General features: G+C 42.8%; 1 protein-coding gene across 1 annotated transcript in view; it reads right to left on the minus strand.

Moving 5' to 3' along the window:
• Nucleotides 1-18721, minus strand: part of ZNF407 (zinc finger protein 407) — a 641504-nt gene that overhangs the window by 415383 nt on the left and 207400 nt on the right. Inside the window, exon 4 of the mRNA XM_073678940.1 lies at nt 1160-1234. Within this exon, the coding sequence (XP_073535041.1) occupies nt 1160-1234 (75 nt within the window). The remainder of the gene's footprint in view (nt 1-1159; nt 1235-18721) is intronic.

An 18721-nucleotide genomic window follows, 5' to 3' on the forward strand; every position in this document is an offset into this window, starting at 1 on the left:
GTAAAATAGACCCATTTTTCATTCATTTTTCACATGCGTTTTGGGGCAGATTTTTTTCCTACTTATTAGTATGACTGAAATCTGCAGCAAAAATGCTGAAATAATTGACATGCTGCAGATTTACATCTGCAGACAAATCTGCAAATCATAAATAGGCAACGTGCGCCTAAGACTTCAGGATTCTCATTCACTTTGCTGGCATCAGGGAACCCTTCAGGTGACAAATCTGCGCAGAAAAAAACCCACGACAAATCTGTGACAAATCTGCAACATGTGCACAGGCCCCAATACTGGGGGGCAGGGAACTTAGATTAGTAGCACCACTCCAGCACTGAAATAAAAAAAAAAAGTTGAAGTGGAGTTATTTTACTTTTATTAGAAAAGGAGCTTCAATCTGAAGAGGTCAAGGCAATCCAGAGCCCCGGCAACTTCACTTTCAGCTTGTGCTCAACACTGGAGAGGGTTTCCTGTATTGGCACATCACCACCAGTTCTGTGTGAGAAGGGGGCTGGCTGACTAGCTCATATCAATGCCAAATCCAGCCCCCTTCTCCATCTCAGTTGATGAATAGACAAAAAAAATAAGCCAGCTAGCGAGGCCCCTTCACACACACAACCTATCATGTGCAAAAAATATATATTTTTTTTTTAGGGCCATAAGGAAGTTGCCAGAAACTGGGTTTGTTGCTGACATCTTCAGATTGGGGCACCTTCCTCAATACAACTACAATAACGAGTTGTGCATATATTTATTTTAAAACGCACAAAAAAGTTTTGTATTCCAAGTTGAAAAACTCTTTAAAATTTGGAATATGCAGTAAAATTTCTTTAATCCGAAGTACAATCAAGTAAAATGTGCTACAACTGCTCCTGACACAGAACAATGGGAATCAGAAGACCGGTGGCAGAGATAACCCAGCGTGAGACACCTCTGACTGAAGGAAAACCTTCATGATCGCAGCGGCAGTCAACTTTTTTTTCTTATCATATCATCTTGTTTAGGCATCTTTCTGGAGGATAGCGGTTTTCTATATTTTATTACAAGAGATGTATCATAGAGAATTATCATAATCTGGTAGATTACATGAAGAACTACATTAGAATACTTATGACTTCAGTGAAGGACTACGTCACTAACAGTCCTTTACTGGTGGGATTACCTTTCTTTTGGTGTTCCAACTCCATGCTTCCCCAGTAAATGAGTGTTCAGATGCTTTCTCATAACAAAAGCCACCCTGAAAGAAATAGAAACATAAATCACATGTAAACTATGTATGGAAGACACAATATTCTAGGAATGTTTCAGGGGTTCTCCCAAGATATTTATATTACATAGACTTGCAGAAGTGAAAAAAATAATAGGCTTAAGTAAACCACCTATAAGTCTAGCACTGCCTCTCCACCGCTGCCCCCAATCTGTGCTGACAGGCTGCAGCACAGAAGTCACAACTAGGAAGCTTGTGACAGCTGCAGCCACTTACACTGGGCTCATTGGTCTTGTGCCACTAATGCTAATGATTAGTTACAGTCATCATGTAATTGATGGGTCATATGTTGTCACTGCAGGACTATCAGAGCAGAGGTGTTGGAAAGGGAGACTAAAGGGTTAATCCCTTAACAACATATTGATGACTTTTCCTCCAATATAGATGAGCAATATCAGTTTAGTGGGATCTGATATCCCTCCACCTCCTCTGATTAGCTGGTATCTACTCGGGCTGTGACTGAAGATAAACCATGTTCAGAGCTGAACCAGTGCAGCTCCGTATGTTATTAGTGGCCACTTCCAGGTACTGCACCTCATTTCCCATTCCCTTATTTCATTGTAATCGCTTATATAATGCCGGGAAAATTCCACAGTGCTTAACAGGCATCATCATCACTGTCCCCATTGGGGCTCACAATCTAATTTTCTTATCTCTACATCTTTGCAGTGCTGGAGGAAATCAAAGTACTCGGAGGAAACCCATGCAAACATGAGGAGAACACACAAACTACTTGCAGATGTTGTCCTTGGTGGGATTTGAATCCAGGACCCCAGAGCTACAAAAGTACAGTGCTAACCACTGAGCCACACTTGAAAAGGAGATGAGGTCCGGTAGCTGATTACAACTAATAAACAGGCTGCGCACTGAAGCGGATAACAGCTGATTGGTGGGGGTGCCGGATGTTAGACCGCATTGATATCGATGACCTATCCCACTAATAACTCATCAATATGTTAGTCCTGGCCAAACCCTTTAAATAGTTGAGTATTGCTAATTTTATTTAAAGCCTCACTTCATTGCACTGTTGGAGTGGAGCTTTAAATGCAAGTGCCCTGCCCCCTGTCTGATACTCACCTGTCATCCCCTTCATTCTTTTCCAGTGTCGCTCTGGTTCGTCTCTGGTGAAAAGTGACCTGTGGCGCGCGTCGGAGGTCACTTCAATACAAGTCTATGAGAGCCATGTTCTGACTCTCATTGACTTGTATTGAGAGCTTGGGATGTAGCTTCTGACTTCTGGACAGTCAGAAGCTGAGCCCACAAGATGGCGCCGCAGGACCGGAGCGGCGTCAGTAAAATGTGAAGACATCAGAGGGTGAGTATATGACCGGAGGAAGGGGACTTACAAAGTACCACTGCACTACTGAAAAAAAAAGCTGGAGTGGTGGCTTTAAACACATTTTCTGCCCTCCTCAGCTATTTTTTTAAGCCCTTCACCCTAGTGGGAAAACCCTACTGTGACTGATCACCTTCATTATACTATGCCTTTTTTTCTACTATAATATAATAGTTAATTTTCTGCCTAAAATAAATCAAGTAATATACAGTAAAATAGTTAAAGATTATTTTTTTTTAGCAGAAGTTACTGATACACTCATTTTTTTGTTTTTAATTTTTGAGTGAGTGAAAAACGCATCACAAACATTTTCAACAGTGATTTTTAATGATAAAAGAAACGTCGGTAGAAATGTGATGCTGGCCGGGGCACACAGAAGAGGAGAAAGCCTTTAATTCACTGTATGGCGTCTGTAGTGTTACGAGCGGAGCTTTTAATTATGTTGCAAGATGATGGAGGCTGACAATTTAGATATGCTACATACGCAAGAGAAAAAGCCAAATTGCTCACTTGATAAGCAAATGTTTCTGTTACAACTTCCAGTGTGAAAAGGACTCGCAAACATTTTTGTTAATTATGTATTACAGCTGTCCTTCATAAACTTAATTACTAATTGCTGAAAGGCAATGGGTTTCCATTTGCATATGTACACGAAAGGCATGAAATATGCAGAAATATGATTTTAATTAGCATGCGATGATATGAAGGGATACAAATCAAACTGGCATGTTAGAAGATTTTTAACATTAAACACTGAATTCATCTGGACACTTCGCATATAATGGACACAGATGAATTATGTGATGAAGACAGCATTCAATTTAAGACCATGGCTTCACCAGGAAAATGCCAAAGTGTTTCCTCCTTGCCAGAAAGAGAATTATTCTCAATGGGGAAAAAAAACAAAACCCTAACTATAAGCATATAGTAGTGGCTAAGTCCCAACCAATAGTAGGAAACCATGGATATGTATTAGCTCAATAAACAAGCATCATAAAGGACACGTATTGCCCATTATTATTTTTTTCTTAATTTTAAGATAATAAAAACATTTTTTAATATGATTTTTCTTCTATTTTCTGTATGTGATTATGGAGGCAGCCATTGTGCTTGAGCTGACAGCATTAACATATGGGCTTTACAGCAACTAGATGTGAATAAACTGTGGATGTCCATTGCCCTGTAAAGGAGAGTGTCTTAGGCATGCTCTGTGACCTGTGCAGAAGTCACTGTGCAGGGAGGGATAGCAGGTGCGCTGTGATCATCACCTACTCCTGTGTTATCTATGTTGGGGTTTTCTTTCCTTCTGATCCTGTCTGTGATCGATGATAAAGAGAGGACTGCTGAGAAGTGAATTATACAAAACAGCAATATCAGCCTATTATCAAAAGACTGAGGCTATGTGCCCACGATGCAGATTTGAAGCAGAAATTTTCTGAGCAGTTCTGAATCTCCTTGGCAGATAAAACGCATGCGGATTTTACATTCGTTTATGCATGCGTTTTTTTCAAGAGATTTGAGCATCACTTGGAAAAGGGCTTGACAAGTTGGTCACACAATATAAATCCATGCAACTGGATTTTTCCGCAATGATAATCCGCAGCGGAAATTTCCGCAGCATGTGCACAGCACATGCAGATTATCATTGAGGAACATGGCAGACATCTTAACAAGCGATTTTAATGCGTTTCCGCAGCGGAAATGCTGCCATGGAAACGCAATAAATCTGCATCGTGGGCCCACAGCATGACTGTCACTTCCAAACAGATGTGAACAGGTGCAAGCTGAGGGAGCCACTTCCATAAGTAACTAACAAATTAAAGCTGCACAGAGTATTTTTAATCTGTATTGTGTCATTTCTCAGTGGTTAGCATTGTTGCCTTGCAGCACTGGGGTCCTGGGATCAAATCCCACCAAGGACAACATCTGCAAGGATTTTGTATGTTCTCCCTGTGTTTGTGTGGGTTTCCTCTGGGTTCTCCAGTTTCCTCCCACATTCCAAAGACATACTGATAGGGAATCTAGATTGTGAGCCATAATGGGGACAGTGCAAATAATGTCTGTAAAGCGCTGTGGAATTAAAGAAGCACTACTCCCATCAAAGTTTTTATCCTATTAATATATTGCAATCATCATATTATAGAGCACTGTGGACTTACTATTACTCACTTTGCCTTTCTACCAAGCTAATTCTTCTCTTTTCTCTGCTCTATGTAGAAACAGGAAGTCTCTTGTCCCTGCATTTATCATTCCCCTTCAACTCCTGACCCAGCTGCTCTGCTTCTCGCCCTGCCAGGGACTTTTTCAGAGACTGATGACCCAGAGGGAATAACCAACTTTGATGGTTGGAGTGCTTCTTTTTGGCGCTATATACGTGATATACAGTTCTCTGTTATTCCAGCAGGAAAAGCAAGATAAATGGTCAATCAGTTGTTAGGCTATGTTCACACAAAGATTTTTTCCAAAGGCAAAAACCACAGGTTTTTTAGTAGATGCGGTTTCAGGAAATGCTTCCTCAAGTATTGTGCACCTAATGACATTTTCATGTGAATTTTGCTATAGAAGCCGATTGAAATACTCATCAGAAAACACTCAAAAGAACGAACCCATGCATTTCTATGTAAAAATGACTTGCCGTGCATATATGTTCAGGATCGTAAACATCTTTAAAGGGGTGGTCCACTACTATTTAAAATATGCCAAAGAGTTTTTATGAAGAAAAGCAGCTTCTCTGTAATTACCTCCCTCTGCCTTTTCTGCCTGTGAGCGGCGCTATCACTGGCCACTCCCAGGCAGCACGTGACCCCCGGCTGCAGCCGGCTCTGACATCCGCTGATGTCACGACAAGTGCTGGCAGCAGCAGGGGGTCTCTCTCTTCCGTGTTCCACCGGTGGCTGCTGGGTTGTGGGCGGAGTTACCCCCCACGTCACACCCGGCATCCACAGCACGCTCTGCCTCTCCCTATTCACTGGGAAAGCGCGCAATGGATGCTGGGTGTGACGCTATGGGGTAACCCTGCCCACAACCCAGCAGCCACCGCGGGGGCCCAAGCGCTGAGTAAGGCCTCAATAGACGGGACGCCAGCGGGGGGTCACGTGCTGCCTGGGAGTGGCCAGTGATAGCGCCGCTCACAGGCAGAAAAGACAGAGGGAGGTAATTATAAAGAAGTTGCTTTTCATCATAAAAACGCTTTGACAAATTTTAAACCATTTCAGGCTTCTAAAAACACCAAGCAGTTTACAGAACTTGTCCATTATTCAGAAGACTCTCTGTACTTTATAATACAAGTCAATAGGAAAGCTCAAAAGACACCAAGAAGATTCCTAGATGTCTTCTGGATCATCTTAACATGTTTTTTCCATAAAAAGCCTTTAGCGGTTTCTTCATTATTTAATCGAGTGAATAAAAAAAACAACTAGAAAGCGACAGTAAAAAAAGACATCACAAAAACCATAGGAAAAGCTCCAAAAACTGCAGTCAAAACTGTTGGAAAAATGCTAAAAGAAACCCTTCAATGTGCACAGGGTATGTGTACGACATCTCTCTCAGGTAGATTCTGCCTGGAATCTGAATGAAAAGGCACCCCACAACCGCCCCAAACAATAATCATAGTGCATGGCAATGTAAAAGCGACATTATTGTGCACATGTTCAGTCTTTTGTTACCTCTATTAACCGCTTAAGGTTCGGAAACTGTGAAGTGGTCAAAAGAAGTGACATGCCGATTCCTAAAGTGATTTCCATGGCGGAAACGCGTCAAAAATGCATGTGATCCTGCATATGACTATATCAATAAAGTTTTGTCAAAGCCAAATCACAGAAAAATATCAAAAACAAAGTAGCTTTATTTAAAACATGACATATCGACAAGAGACAAAACGGGCAGCGTCAAAAATGCGATAAAAACACGCGTAAAAAAAGGCACTCAAAAACGCAATGAAAAACGCGAGTAACTTAATTTACTTAAAGCACCACTCCAGCTTTTATTTATTGTACCGCTGGAGTGGTGCTCTAAATGCAAGTCCCCTCCCGCCGCCTTCATCCATTTCCAGCATCGCTCCCGTCGGTCTCCAGAGAAAAGTGACCTACAGGCTGCTCCAGTGTTTCATGGCGCGGCACGGAGGTGTCTTTACAATACAAGTCTATGAGAGCCTCGTTCTGGCCTCATAGACTTGCATTGAGACCCTGTGACGTAGCTCCTGACTTCTGGCCAATCAGAGGCTACTCTCACAAGATGGCGCTGTGGGACCGGAGGGGAGCCGAAAAACGGTGAAGATGCCATACGGTGAGTGTATGACTGGGGCAGAGGACTTGCATTTAAAGCGCCACTACAGCGCTGAAAAAAGAACAAAACACTGGAGTGGTGCTTTAATAGGTGCAGAAAATCTGCAACATTAAAAACTCACCAAAAGCTCATTGTGGGGACCTAGCCTTTGTGTCCAATTTATCTGGCAGAGTAAAACTGTGTGGGGCACACCATATCGACTAAGGGAATAGTAACACGCACTTGTAAATGTATGAATACTCGTCCAGAAGGAATAACAGGGGAAATGCATGTATAATTTTAAGAAAATATTACCCAGAGTTTTAAAACAAAGTAACTATTGAATCCGACCTATCAAGATATCCGACAGCTTCTTCAGGTTATTAGCGATGTATATCTGGCATCTCTGCCTGCCATCGTCCTCCTCGTAACACAATACTAAATACTTGAAATAATGAATGGGCATGGGCTGGTAAGCCTCTTCTGCAGCAGATGCACCTCGTGAATAAAGGCCTTATATCTCTGTAGCCTTGGGGGCTTTGCCTCGGAGTTCATTACTGCCAGGAATATACTTATCCCTTGTATGCATGCAGCTTTCATGAGCGATCAATTAAATATTTGTCTTTATGATTCAAACATTTTACAAGTCTAATTGATTGCCTGTAATAACTATCAAGCAGTTCTTTCATGTCTAGACTGTCACGCTATGAAAAATCTACATAGTTTGCTGCACGCAGGAGAAGAGGGGGTATTCTTTATGGCGCTGTTCAAGTCAATGTGTTGTGATTGGATGGGAAGATTTACATTCACTGTAATGCAGGCTCAAGGCACTAAAAGAGGAAAGCTTCTGCCGATGCACAGAGGCATTAGAGATGCCATTTATTAGTTATGGATCTCTAAGGAGACAATGATCAGCTTGTAATACTTGCCCTATGGTCAATCTATTTCCACTTTTTCCTGAGCGGGATGCTGCTCAAACCCCAGCGGTTTTGTACAATTACACACGGCGGGAGACTTCTTTTTGTAATTGATTCCGTATATACTTAGATATAAACTGGATATCAACTGTACAATACATTCCATATTCTACGACATCTCATATTCCAGAGTTTACTGCACCAGTGAACAATACGCCATGTAATCTTAGCCATTTGAGGCTATGTAAACACTGAAAATGCTGGTGGTCGTACTCCTGGATGTGCAGTGTGGTGTTGACATTGCTGTGTATTATGTTCATTTCATGGGGTGTTTTTGCGCCACTTTTGCTCAGAATCCGCCTGAAAAAGACACCATGCGCACATACCCTTGGAGTGTTTCTGCTCAAAAAATTCATGAAAACCTCTTTGAGATCCAAAATTGCATTGAAAAGTGGTCAACTAGAGAATGATCCTCTCGAAGAATGCCGGTAAGTATAATTTATGGTGGAACACAATCTGTCATGGGAAATTAAAGGGGTATGCTTAAGATTGAAAGTTATCCCCTATCCATGGAATAGGGGATAACTACCCGAATGCTTGAGGCGTGACCACTAGGGTAGCCAATGACCACGAGAACCGTAGTTCTGAAGAGCCCCATGTGACAGAGGTCAATCATGTGCACTGCCGCTCCATTCATTCATTCTTATGGGAGCACTAAAGACAATAGAGCACAGTGCTAGGCAATCACTAGGGTTCCCATTAAGAATAAATGGAGTGGTAGTGCACATGATCGACCAACACTGCAATCACACAGGGCTCTTCAGAGGGTTGGACCCCCAGCGACTAGGAAGTTATCTGCAATCCCATAGATAGGGGATAGCTTCCAAACTTAAGAATACCCCTTTAAGTCTTGATGAGCGGTTAGTCTTCTCAAAGAGGTGGTCTAATAATAATACTAATAATAATAATTTTATTTATGTAACAACATATTCGGCAGCACTTTACAATTAAGCAGGGACATGTATAGACAATAAAGACATTATGAGTAACACAAAGCTCAAGAGTTACAGGAGAAGTGAGGTCCCGCTCACAAGCTTACAATTTATAAGGAAATATGGGGGACACAATAGGTAAAAAGCGCTCGTCATGTAGGGTCCAGCCATCATTATAATAAAGAGGGCATTTTAAACAAAAACTGGATGATACTGTCATCAGCCTGTATCTGTACAAGTAGAGTTACCGAGGGCTATTGGGCGCATGGAGGATGTGGAGACAGATGAATAGGAGGGACCAGATTCTGAGGAAAATTTAGAAAGGGGGAACAGGAAAGAGTTAGGTTAGTGATGTGAGGTGATAGGTCTGTCTAAAGAGATGTGTTTTTAAAGCAGGCTTAAAAATGTAGGGGCTAGGTATCATCATATTGTTCAGGGTAGTGCATTCCTGGTGCAGCACAAGAGAAGTCTTGGAGACGGAAATGGGAGGATGTTAGTCTTAGATCAGTTGCAGAATGAAGAACATTGATAGTGTGATAGAGATGAGGGAGGAGATGCTTGGTCATGCAGAACTGTGCAGAGCTTTGTGGGTGAGAGAGAGAAGTTTATATTGTACTCTGTAGTGGATGGGTAACTAGTGCAATGACTGGCACAAGTTGGAGGCGTTGGTGAAGCATCTGGACAGAAATACGAACCTGGCTGCCACGTTCAGGATCAATTTCAGAGGAGAAAGTTTGGTAAGATGGAGACCAGTCAGTAGGGTATTGTCATTTAGAGATGTTTCACTGCATTAATATTAGTGACAAAAAAGAGCCCAATTGGCGATCGGGACTGAAGACAATTTCTGCAGAATCCCTGTGTACACCAGCCCTGGTTGCTGTTCTTGCTAGTAGTAGAGTGTCAGAGCTTATTTACTTCTATATCTTCCAGCAACACATGAGAATTGTTCTATATTACATTGTATATATTACATAGTATATGTAGTTTTCTGGTATGACTGCATTTACAAACCTCCAGCAGAATGAATAAGATGCCATATCAGAAACAATTATTATTAACCTCTACCTAAAGTAAACTGTAGCCGCATGATAAACAACTGGTGCTGGTCAATGGACCACAGCAGTGCCCAGACCGACCACAGCAGTGCCCAGATCAGTCACAGCAGTGCCCAGACCAGTCACAGCAGTGCTCAGACCAGTCACAGCAGTGCCCAGACCGACCACAGCAGTGCCCAGACCGACCACAGCAGTGCCCAGACCGACCACAGCAGTGCCCAGACCGACCACAGCAGTGCCCAGACCGACCACAGCAGTGCCCAGACCGACCACAGCAGTGCCCAGACCGACCACAGCAGTGCCCAGACCGACCACAGCAGTGCCCAGACCGACCACAGCAGTGCCCAGACCGACCGCGGTATATACTGTAGAATATGTTATCAAACAATCGCTGGCACAAATTGACTAAAGGGGACAATAAAAAATATATAAAATAAAAATATTTTAGAAATCTAAACAAAAATAAATAAATAAAAGTTTGAACCAGCCCCCTTTTCCAGTTTAAAAAAAAATGGCCTTGCAGTGTCCATAAAAGACTGATCTATCAAAATACAAAATTATTTAATGCCATAGAGAGGAAACAAAAAATGCCAGAGTTGCTGTTTGTTTGTCATCACACCTCCCTAAAAAATGCAATAAAAGGAGATCAAAACATTGAATGTACTCAAAAATTATATAAATAAATGTCAGCTCGGCGTGCAAAAAACAATCCCTCTTAAAGGTCTATTTACTAATTTTTTTTAAAAAAAGACGACAAACAAAAAAACATATACACATCCACACAAACTAGAGGTTTGGTATCATACGGACCTGGAGAATTGTGTTCCAACGTAATTTTTAACACAGATACTGTAAAAGCCAAAAAGCAAAGGCAGAGTTGCTTTTTTTTTTTTTTTTTTAAACCATTTCATCCCACTTGGGGGATTTCATTTCCCAGTTTTTCAGTGCTTAATGTATTGTAAAACTAATGGCATCACTCAAAACAACAACTTATCTCACAAAATACAAGTGCTCAAATAAATATAAAATTTAAGACTCTTGGAAGAAGGGGGAAAAAATAACGGCAGTAAAAAAAAAAAAAATGCCATGGGTTAAAGACTACGAGCCGTGAACAAAAACGGTGTCAGTAGTGTTATCCTGGACTTAGATAATTGTTTGAATATAATATAGTATCATTAGGTCATATGAGAGAATGGAAAATTAATTTGCCAAAGAAATTTGCCTAGTTGATATTTTGCAGAAACAAAGAATATTAGAGATTAGCTCTTCATTGTATTTGTAATGTGATAAACACGATACATGTAATGCAAAATAAAGTATTAACAAGCCAATGTATAGACTAAGGTTTATACCTTTACATCAGCATAATAAGTAAGGGCCAGTATATTGTGCATAACACACATATATATTTATTTATATACATGTATAATATATATATACACATACACAGACACACACCACTCACTACATCATTCTAGCATAGTTTAGCAGAGCTGTCTTTATATAAGGAGATCACATTGCTTTTTACACCCAAGGCTCCAATTTTCTTGTGGCGACTGTGTAATATTTTGCAATGTAAAACTGACTGAGATGGAAGCTATTTTGCATGGTACAGTGGTCATGGCTAACAAATGAGAGTTTTGTGGGCTGAGTGCTAGTCCCCTGCCTCATCTGCCACCCCTAATGACAGCAGCCACCTGCTGTTTTATTGTCACAGCTGGAGCCAGTTCACACTCCTTGGTGCCGAGTTCTGCCCATGAGCGCCAAGCTATCTCTTCGCCTCATTACTTTGATGAACTTTTTATGGTCAGCACCCATGAAGACCTCATCTAGGACTACAGAGCCCAGGCTGGCTGCAGGGAGTGCTTCTAGGGAGCAATGAGCAATAAGGCACAGTTCCTGACTGTCGCTTACTTAACAAGTCACTCTACCATACCTTGACTCTCAGCAGACCACAACAAGTAAGCCATGAATCACTTGTAGGTAACCAGCATTGCTCGCAGCATTGTTTGCATGAATACAATAAATTGCCTTTGTGCTTCGATACCTCGATCAAACTAGTTTAAAAAAATTCCAATAGAAAGTGCAATGGCTAGAAAGAGCAAAAGCAACTTTCCGGAACATCTCGTGCCACTACCCACAGGTTATCAGAGACCCTGCCAGGTGTGTCAGTGGGAATATTAATAATAAACTAATTATGTTTCTCCGCAAGTCACTGTATTCTACCCTAGAAGCATCATCTCTGTACTGCACAGCTATTCAATGGAGCGTGTCACAATTTTATTTTTTGCATTTATTTTTGCTCACCCCCTCCGACACAGCCTCTCCTGCTGCACTTTCGTATGGCGGATTCCACCTCTCCCATACCCCCCGCCCCACCGGCAAGCACGGTGGAGGAATAGGTTTCCTCCTCTCAGAAAACTGCTCCTTCACCCATATCCCACTGCCGCCCTCAATTACTCTCCCCTCTTTTTATGTGCACTGCGTGCGCATCTACTCCCCATCCAACATCCAACTGGCTGTCATCTACCACCCCCCAGGATCAACCACCACTTTCTTTGACCACTTCACCACTTGGCTACTTCATTTCCTCTCCGTTGACATCCCCACTGTCCTCATGGGCGACTTTAACATCCCCATTGACACTTCCCTCTCAGCTGCCTCTAAGCTTCTATCCCTCACTTCCTCCTTTGGTCTTACTCAGTGGTCTTGCACACCCACCCACAAAGACGGCCACACACTGGACCTCATCTTCACCCTATCTAACCTCTCTAACTCACCTCTCCCTCTTTATGACCACAACCTACTCACATTCTCTTCTCTCTACTCCCCGGGGCAACAATCCCCACTCCACAAACTTGAATACCCTCGCAGAAATCTCAAACACCTTGGCCTACACTCACTCTCTGAAGCCCTCCTCCCTCTTACAGACATTAGTTCCTTACATGATGCAGATGTTGCTGCCACTTTATATAACACCACAACCACTGCAGCTCTCGATTCGGTCGCCCCCCCTTACACATTCCAAGGCTCGCACAATCAACAGACAACCCTGGCACACCAGCCTAACTAAAGAACTGCGACGGGCCTCCAGGGTTGCTGAGCGTAGATGGAAAAGGTCCCACTCCCATGAGCACTTCATCGCATTCAAACAGTCCCTCACTACCTTCAAGTCCACACTCACTGCAGAAAAACAAACATACTTCACATCTCTCATATCCTCCCTGTCTCACAACCCCAAACAACTATTCAACACCTTCAATTCTCTCCTCCGTTCCACAGTGCCTCCTCCCTCTCCTCTTATTTCAGCCGAAGACTTTGCCTCATTCTTCAAGCAGAAGATTGACACCATCAGACAAAGCTTTTGCCTAAAGCCCCCACAGCCCTTCCCCACACCTACTCAACCCTCTTCCTCCAAAACCACCTTCTCCACCATTTCTGAAGATCAGCTTTCCTCCTTACTCTCCAAATCACACCTCACCACCTGTAAACTTGACCCAATCCCGTCCCACCTCATCCCAAACCTTACCACTATCTTCATCCTAGCCCTAGCCCACCTCTTCAACCTGTCACTAAAAACTGGTGTCTTCCCCTCATGCTTCAAACATGCCTCAATCACACCCATCCTCAAAAAGCCCTCCCTTGACCCATCCTCTGTGTCTAGCTATCGCCCCATATCACTTCTCCCCTGTGCCTCAAAACTACTGGAACAACATGTCCATTCTGAACTGTCCTCCCACCTCTCCTCCTGCTCCCTCTTTGACCGCCTACAATCTGGTATCCGACCGCACCATTCTACTGAAACTGCACTGACTAAAAAGTCACCAACGACCTTCTAACTGCCAAATCTAAGCAACACTACTCTGTCCTCCTCCTCCTAGACCTGTCATCTGCCTTTGACACAGAGGACCATTCCCTCTTACTACAGACTCTCTCATCTATCGGCATCACAGACTTGGCCCTATCCTGGATCTCCTCATACCTAACAGACCAGACATTCAGTGTCTCCCACTCACACACCACCTCCTCATCTCGCCCCCTATCTGTCAGTGTCCCCCAAGGTTCAGTTCAAGGACCGCTGCTCTTCTCCATCTACACCTTCGGCCTGGGACAGCTCATAGAGTCTCACGGCTTTCATTATCACCTCTATGCGGATGACACACAGATCTACCTCTCTGGACCCGATATCACCTCCTTACTAACCAAAATCCCACAATGTCTGTCTGCTATTTCATCCTTCTTCTCTGCCAGATTTCTAAAACTTAACATGGACAAAACAGAATTCATCATCTTTCCGCCATCTCATTCAACCCCCCCAACTGACCTATCTATCAACGTCAATGGCTGCCCACTCTCCCCAGTCCCTAGAGCTCACTGCCTTGGGGTAACCCTGGACTCGGAACTCTCCTTCAAACCACATATCCAAGCCCTTTTCACTTACTGCCGACTCCAACTCAAAAATATCTCCCGGATCCGCACATTCCTCAACCATGAATCTGCAAAAACACTAGTGCACGCCCTCATCATCTCCCGCCTTGACTACTGCAACCTCCTGCTCTGTGGCCTCCCCTCTAACACTCTCGCACCCCTCCAATCTATCCTAAACTCTGCTGCTCGACTAATCAACCTGTCCCCCTGCTATTCCCTGGCCTCTCCTCTCTGTCAATCTCTTCACTGGCTCCCCATTGCTCATAGACTCCAGTTCAAAACTCTAACCATGACATACAAAGCCATTCACAACCTGTCTCCTCCATATATCTCTGACCTAGTCTCCCATTACATACCCGCACGCAACCTCCGATCCTCACAAGATCTCCTTCTCTACTCCCCTCTAATCGCCTCCTCCCACAATCGCATACAAGATTTCTCCCGTGCTTCCCCCCTACTCTGGAACTCTCTACCCCAACGTATCAGACTCTCGCATACCGTGGAAACCTTCAAAAGGAATCTGAAGACCCACCTCTTCCGACAAGCCTACAACCTGCAGTAACCACCGCTCCACCATACCGCTGCACGACCAGCTCTACCCTCACCTAATGTATCCTTACCCATTTCTTATAGATTGTGAGCCCTCGCGGGCAGGGTCCTCGCTCCTCCTGTACCAGTCGCTGTCACATTGTGTTCAAGATTATTGTAATTGTTCTTGTATCTTGTAATTGGCGCTATAATAATAAATAATAATAATAATCCAGCAATCTGAGGCGCTCAAGTCTACAGTATGGCGTCACAGCAAGCTAATAAATCCTTACAGTTTTGTACACCGATTCATAATATGGCAGTGTATATGAAGTTTGAAGGGGTTTTGCAGTCTTAAGCTACAAGTCTGCAGTCACTTTCTGTGATTGCAGACTTGTGAATCCTCACATCGCGTGCACCGCATGCTGCGAGGATTCTTCGGCATCGGCAATTTGATTTGCATACATGCGGTCACGTGCCGACTAGATGGGCACAGCCTCGCTCAAAGAGACAGTCTAGTTGGAATATGGCCGGAAGTATGCAAATCGCATACTTGTGGTCACATGACCGCCCGCTCCCGGCACCGGTGAATCCTCACAGCATGCAGTGTACGCGATGTGAGGATTCACAAGTCTGCAGTCACATATAGATGACAGGTGCTACTGATGAGATTTTATGTAGATCGGAAAGGGAGGAGGAGGGAGGAGCTCTGTCTCTAGCTCCTCCCATCTACATAGAATTGTATCCATACCAACTGCTATCTCCTATCTCAGTAATGGGAAAGTCTGTCCTCACTGAATACAGATTGTACCTCAAAACTGAAAATTTTGATAATGACTGATCCATTCTGGCAGAGAAAGAAGTATATTTTTCTGATAAGATACATTATAAAGTTGCTTATTTTCATGTGTATTATTGATAATAAAAATTAAAACAACGGTTATGCTTTAAGACATTTAAAGAGGTTGGTAACTACTTTTTTATTGATGGCCTATCCTTAGGATCCACTCCCTACTCAAATGAACTCATGACCTATCCCGCAGATCCAGCCCCTGTTCAAATTAATAGGGGTGGACCTGTAGTACCCAGCTGCGGCCACTATAGTTTTTGATGGCGTTGCTGTGTTCCAGCAGGATCTGAGAACTTAGACCAGCATTAATAACAGCTGATCAGCAGGTGCGCCAGCAGCTCCACCCCCACTGATCAGATGTTAATGGCCTATCCTTGGAACAGGCCATCAATAAAAAAATTAGTGGCCAATTTGTTTACTGCTTGTTTTCTAAGTTACCAGCCACCTTACAAGCGCTTTCCTACTAAGCTTTTAAGAACTGCCCTGAAGCTGACAGGATCGCTGGATCATGCTGTTAGCTCCTATTTGCAGCCAGCGTCAGCGCCACCACACTACGCCTGGGCCTCATAGTGGAGTATTGGAGTTCTGAACAGTCAAGCAAGCAGGAGCGCACCGTCACTCCACCACCACCACCATCCCGATGCACTCCTACTTGTGAAGATGGGACAATCCGTCTACTACCAACTTTGTTTCTTTTGCAGTAGAAGAATATTTACTGGTCTTTGAAATCCTGGAATTATCTTCACAAGGCTAAAAAAGTCCAATTGACTTGATCACTATTAACATGCATATGATGTACCATTTATACATAATGTATAAGAGCAATTTAGAAGTAAACATGTATAGAAATAACACGTATCCACCATATGTGGTCTTCACAAATTATCTGATCACAGCATCATCAATAAAAGCTTTCCAGGCAGGTTTTAATCTCCTTCCCTACAGAGACTCAAACAGAACCATCTAGAAACTACATTCCTATGTCCACAAATTGCAGAATATCCTATTATATATCCTTAAGTTTTGCTTACTTGTCATTAAGCTATGCAGAGAATGCATGGGTCATTACATTCATAAGTCCCCTAAAATGAATAACCATACATGAATATATGTGCTACGTAAATTACTACAATTACGTAATCTATTCGGAGATGTCATATTTTTGCCATGTGTACATCTATTAGCATAAGGACATCGGTAACAACAATTTAGCTCTAGGGGATTTTCTAGGCATAATATAACATTTAATATGGATTGTATTTGGAAAGGCTCAAAGAAAAGGTAATGTAGTGCCCACGTGTTTGCCTTTATTTGCAAAGGCTTAAAGGGACTCTGTCAGTACAGAATGACTATTCCAATCAAGTACAGGCGCTCGGTGCACCCTTGGTGTGGCCAAACATTTATATGCACCTTCCCACCTACTTGTTTTCCATCTATATTCATCCTTATCTGGCTCTATGAAGCCAGAGCTGTCAATCAAATAGAGGAGGGGGTGAAGATTGAGGGATAACGAGCAGGTGGAAAGGTGCATTTAAATGTTTGGCCACGCCAAGGGTGCACTGAGCGTCTGTATTTGGTTTGAACAATCAATCAGTCATTCTGTGCTGACAGAGCCCCTTTAAAGGGAGACTGTCAGTATGGAATGACTGCTCAAACCAAGCGCTCAGTGCATCATGGCATGGTGTAGCCCCACAGTTCAGTGCACCTTCCCACCTAATTGTTTCTATTTATCTCTGCCCCTCTCTGGTGCTATAAAGCCAAAGCTGCCAATCAAAGAGTAGAGGGTGGAGAAAGAGGGAAAACAAAGTAGGTGGAAAGGTGCACGCGTTTGGCCAAGCCAAGGGTGCACAGAGTGCCTGTGCTTGGTTTGAACAGTCATTCTCTGCTGACAAACTCCATTTAAGATTAATAATGATAATGTAAACCCTTCCAAGGCCTCAGTTAAATGTCCATGTTTGTTCATGTATGCAAAAAAAAAAAAATCGTACGAGTGTCATCAGTGCTTTGGACCTAATTTTCATTAGTGTTTGTCAGTGTTTCAGTTTTTACCATCAGTGTTTAATCAGTGGATGACTTGTACAGAATAATAAATGGTAAAGCTTCTCTTATTCGTTTAATGTTAATAACAGACAGCACTGATGGCATCCATGTGCTGTCCATGATTTCTACAGAACCACAGACTTGTATTGGTACTTTATATCCAAAGTAAAGAAACGGACACCTCACCGTGATTTTTGCATGACCACAAGGTTTGCAAAAACATACAGACACGTAAACAGCCCCATAGACTATAATGGGTACGTGTTCTGTCCGTGAAAACCACGGATAGAAGGTTTACATGCAAAATCCTGGAAAAAAACACAACTTGACTGTGGCTCATAAATGCCTAAAAGTGGATCATGAACGCTGTATATCGAGTGCCACCGACAGAACCGCAGTACATCACCTCTTGTTGAACAAGAAAGTAATTTTACACATGAATTCTCCACCCACCTAAAAAAACTAATTTCCTTCCAGATGGCAATTTTATTAAAATAAAAACAAATGATTTAAAGGGTGAAAAAAAGTAAGAGCTTCCCATTATAATCATTCATTGAGGAGTCTACCATGTTCCCTAATGATCGAAGCTGTACTTTCAGGTAACTTTCAAAAAGAGCTGTCGTGTGTACATGAGGGGTACAATTATTTCTGCCCATTATATCACATGTCTAAGCTGGTGGATGGAGTCTAGCCATTATGATGTCTCCCATACACTGGACACACAGACAGGACAGATTCCGGCTCTCCTATCTGTTCAGTAGGACATGTTCGAATATAGCAGTAATATCCAAGACACCAGATGGTAGTATTTAGTAATGTACCTGTGAATTTAGCACTAAGGTGAGATAAAACACTTACTAGGGGGTAGCAACACTGTCCTGGTGTGTCTCTTTGTTTCTCACTCTGCTTCTGCCTCCTCCTACCCCTCCCCATAGGCACCTGTAATCTGATCTCTCAGTGAGATCACAAATTATTTTGTTTTCAGGAAGATAAAGTGTAAAGTAAATCTGACAGCTAAGTACATGCCCGATCCACGGGCAGTATATAT

Source organism: Phyllobates terribilis, unplaced genomic scaffold, assembly GCF_046119375.1.
Source record: "Phyllobates terribilis strain yellow unplaced genomic scaffold, ASM4611937v1 Scaffold_4__5_contigs__length_816908805, whole genome shotgun sequence".
In the NCBI taxonomy this organism is placed as follows: domain Eukaryota; kingdom Metazoa; phylum Chordata; class Amphibia; order Anura; family Dendrobatidae; genus Phyllobates; species Phyllobates terribilis.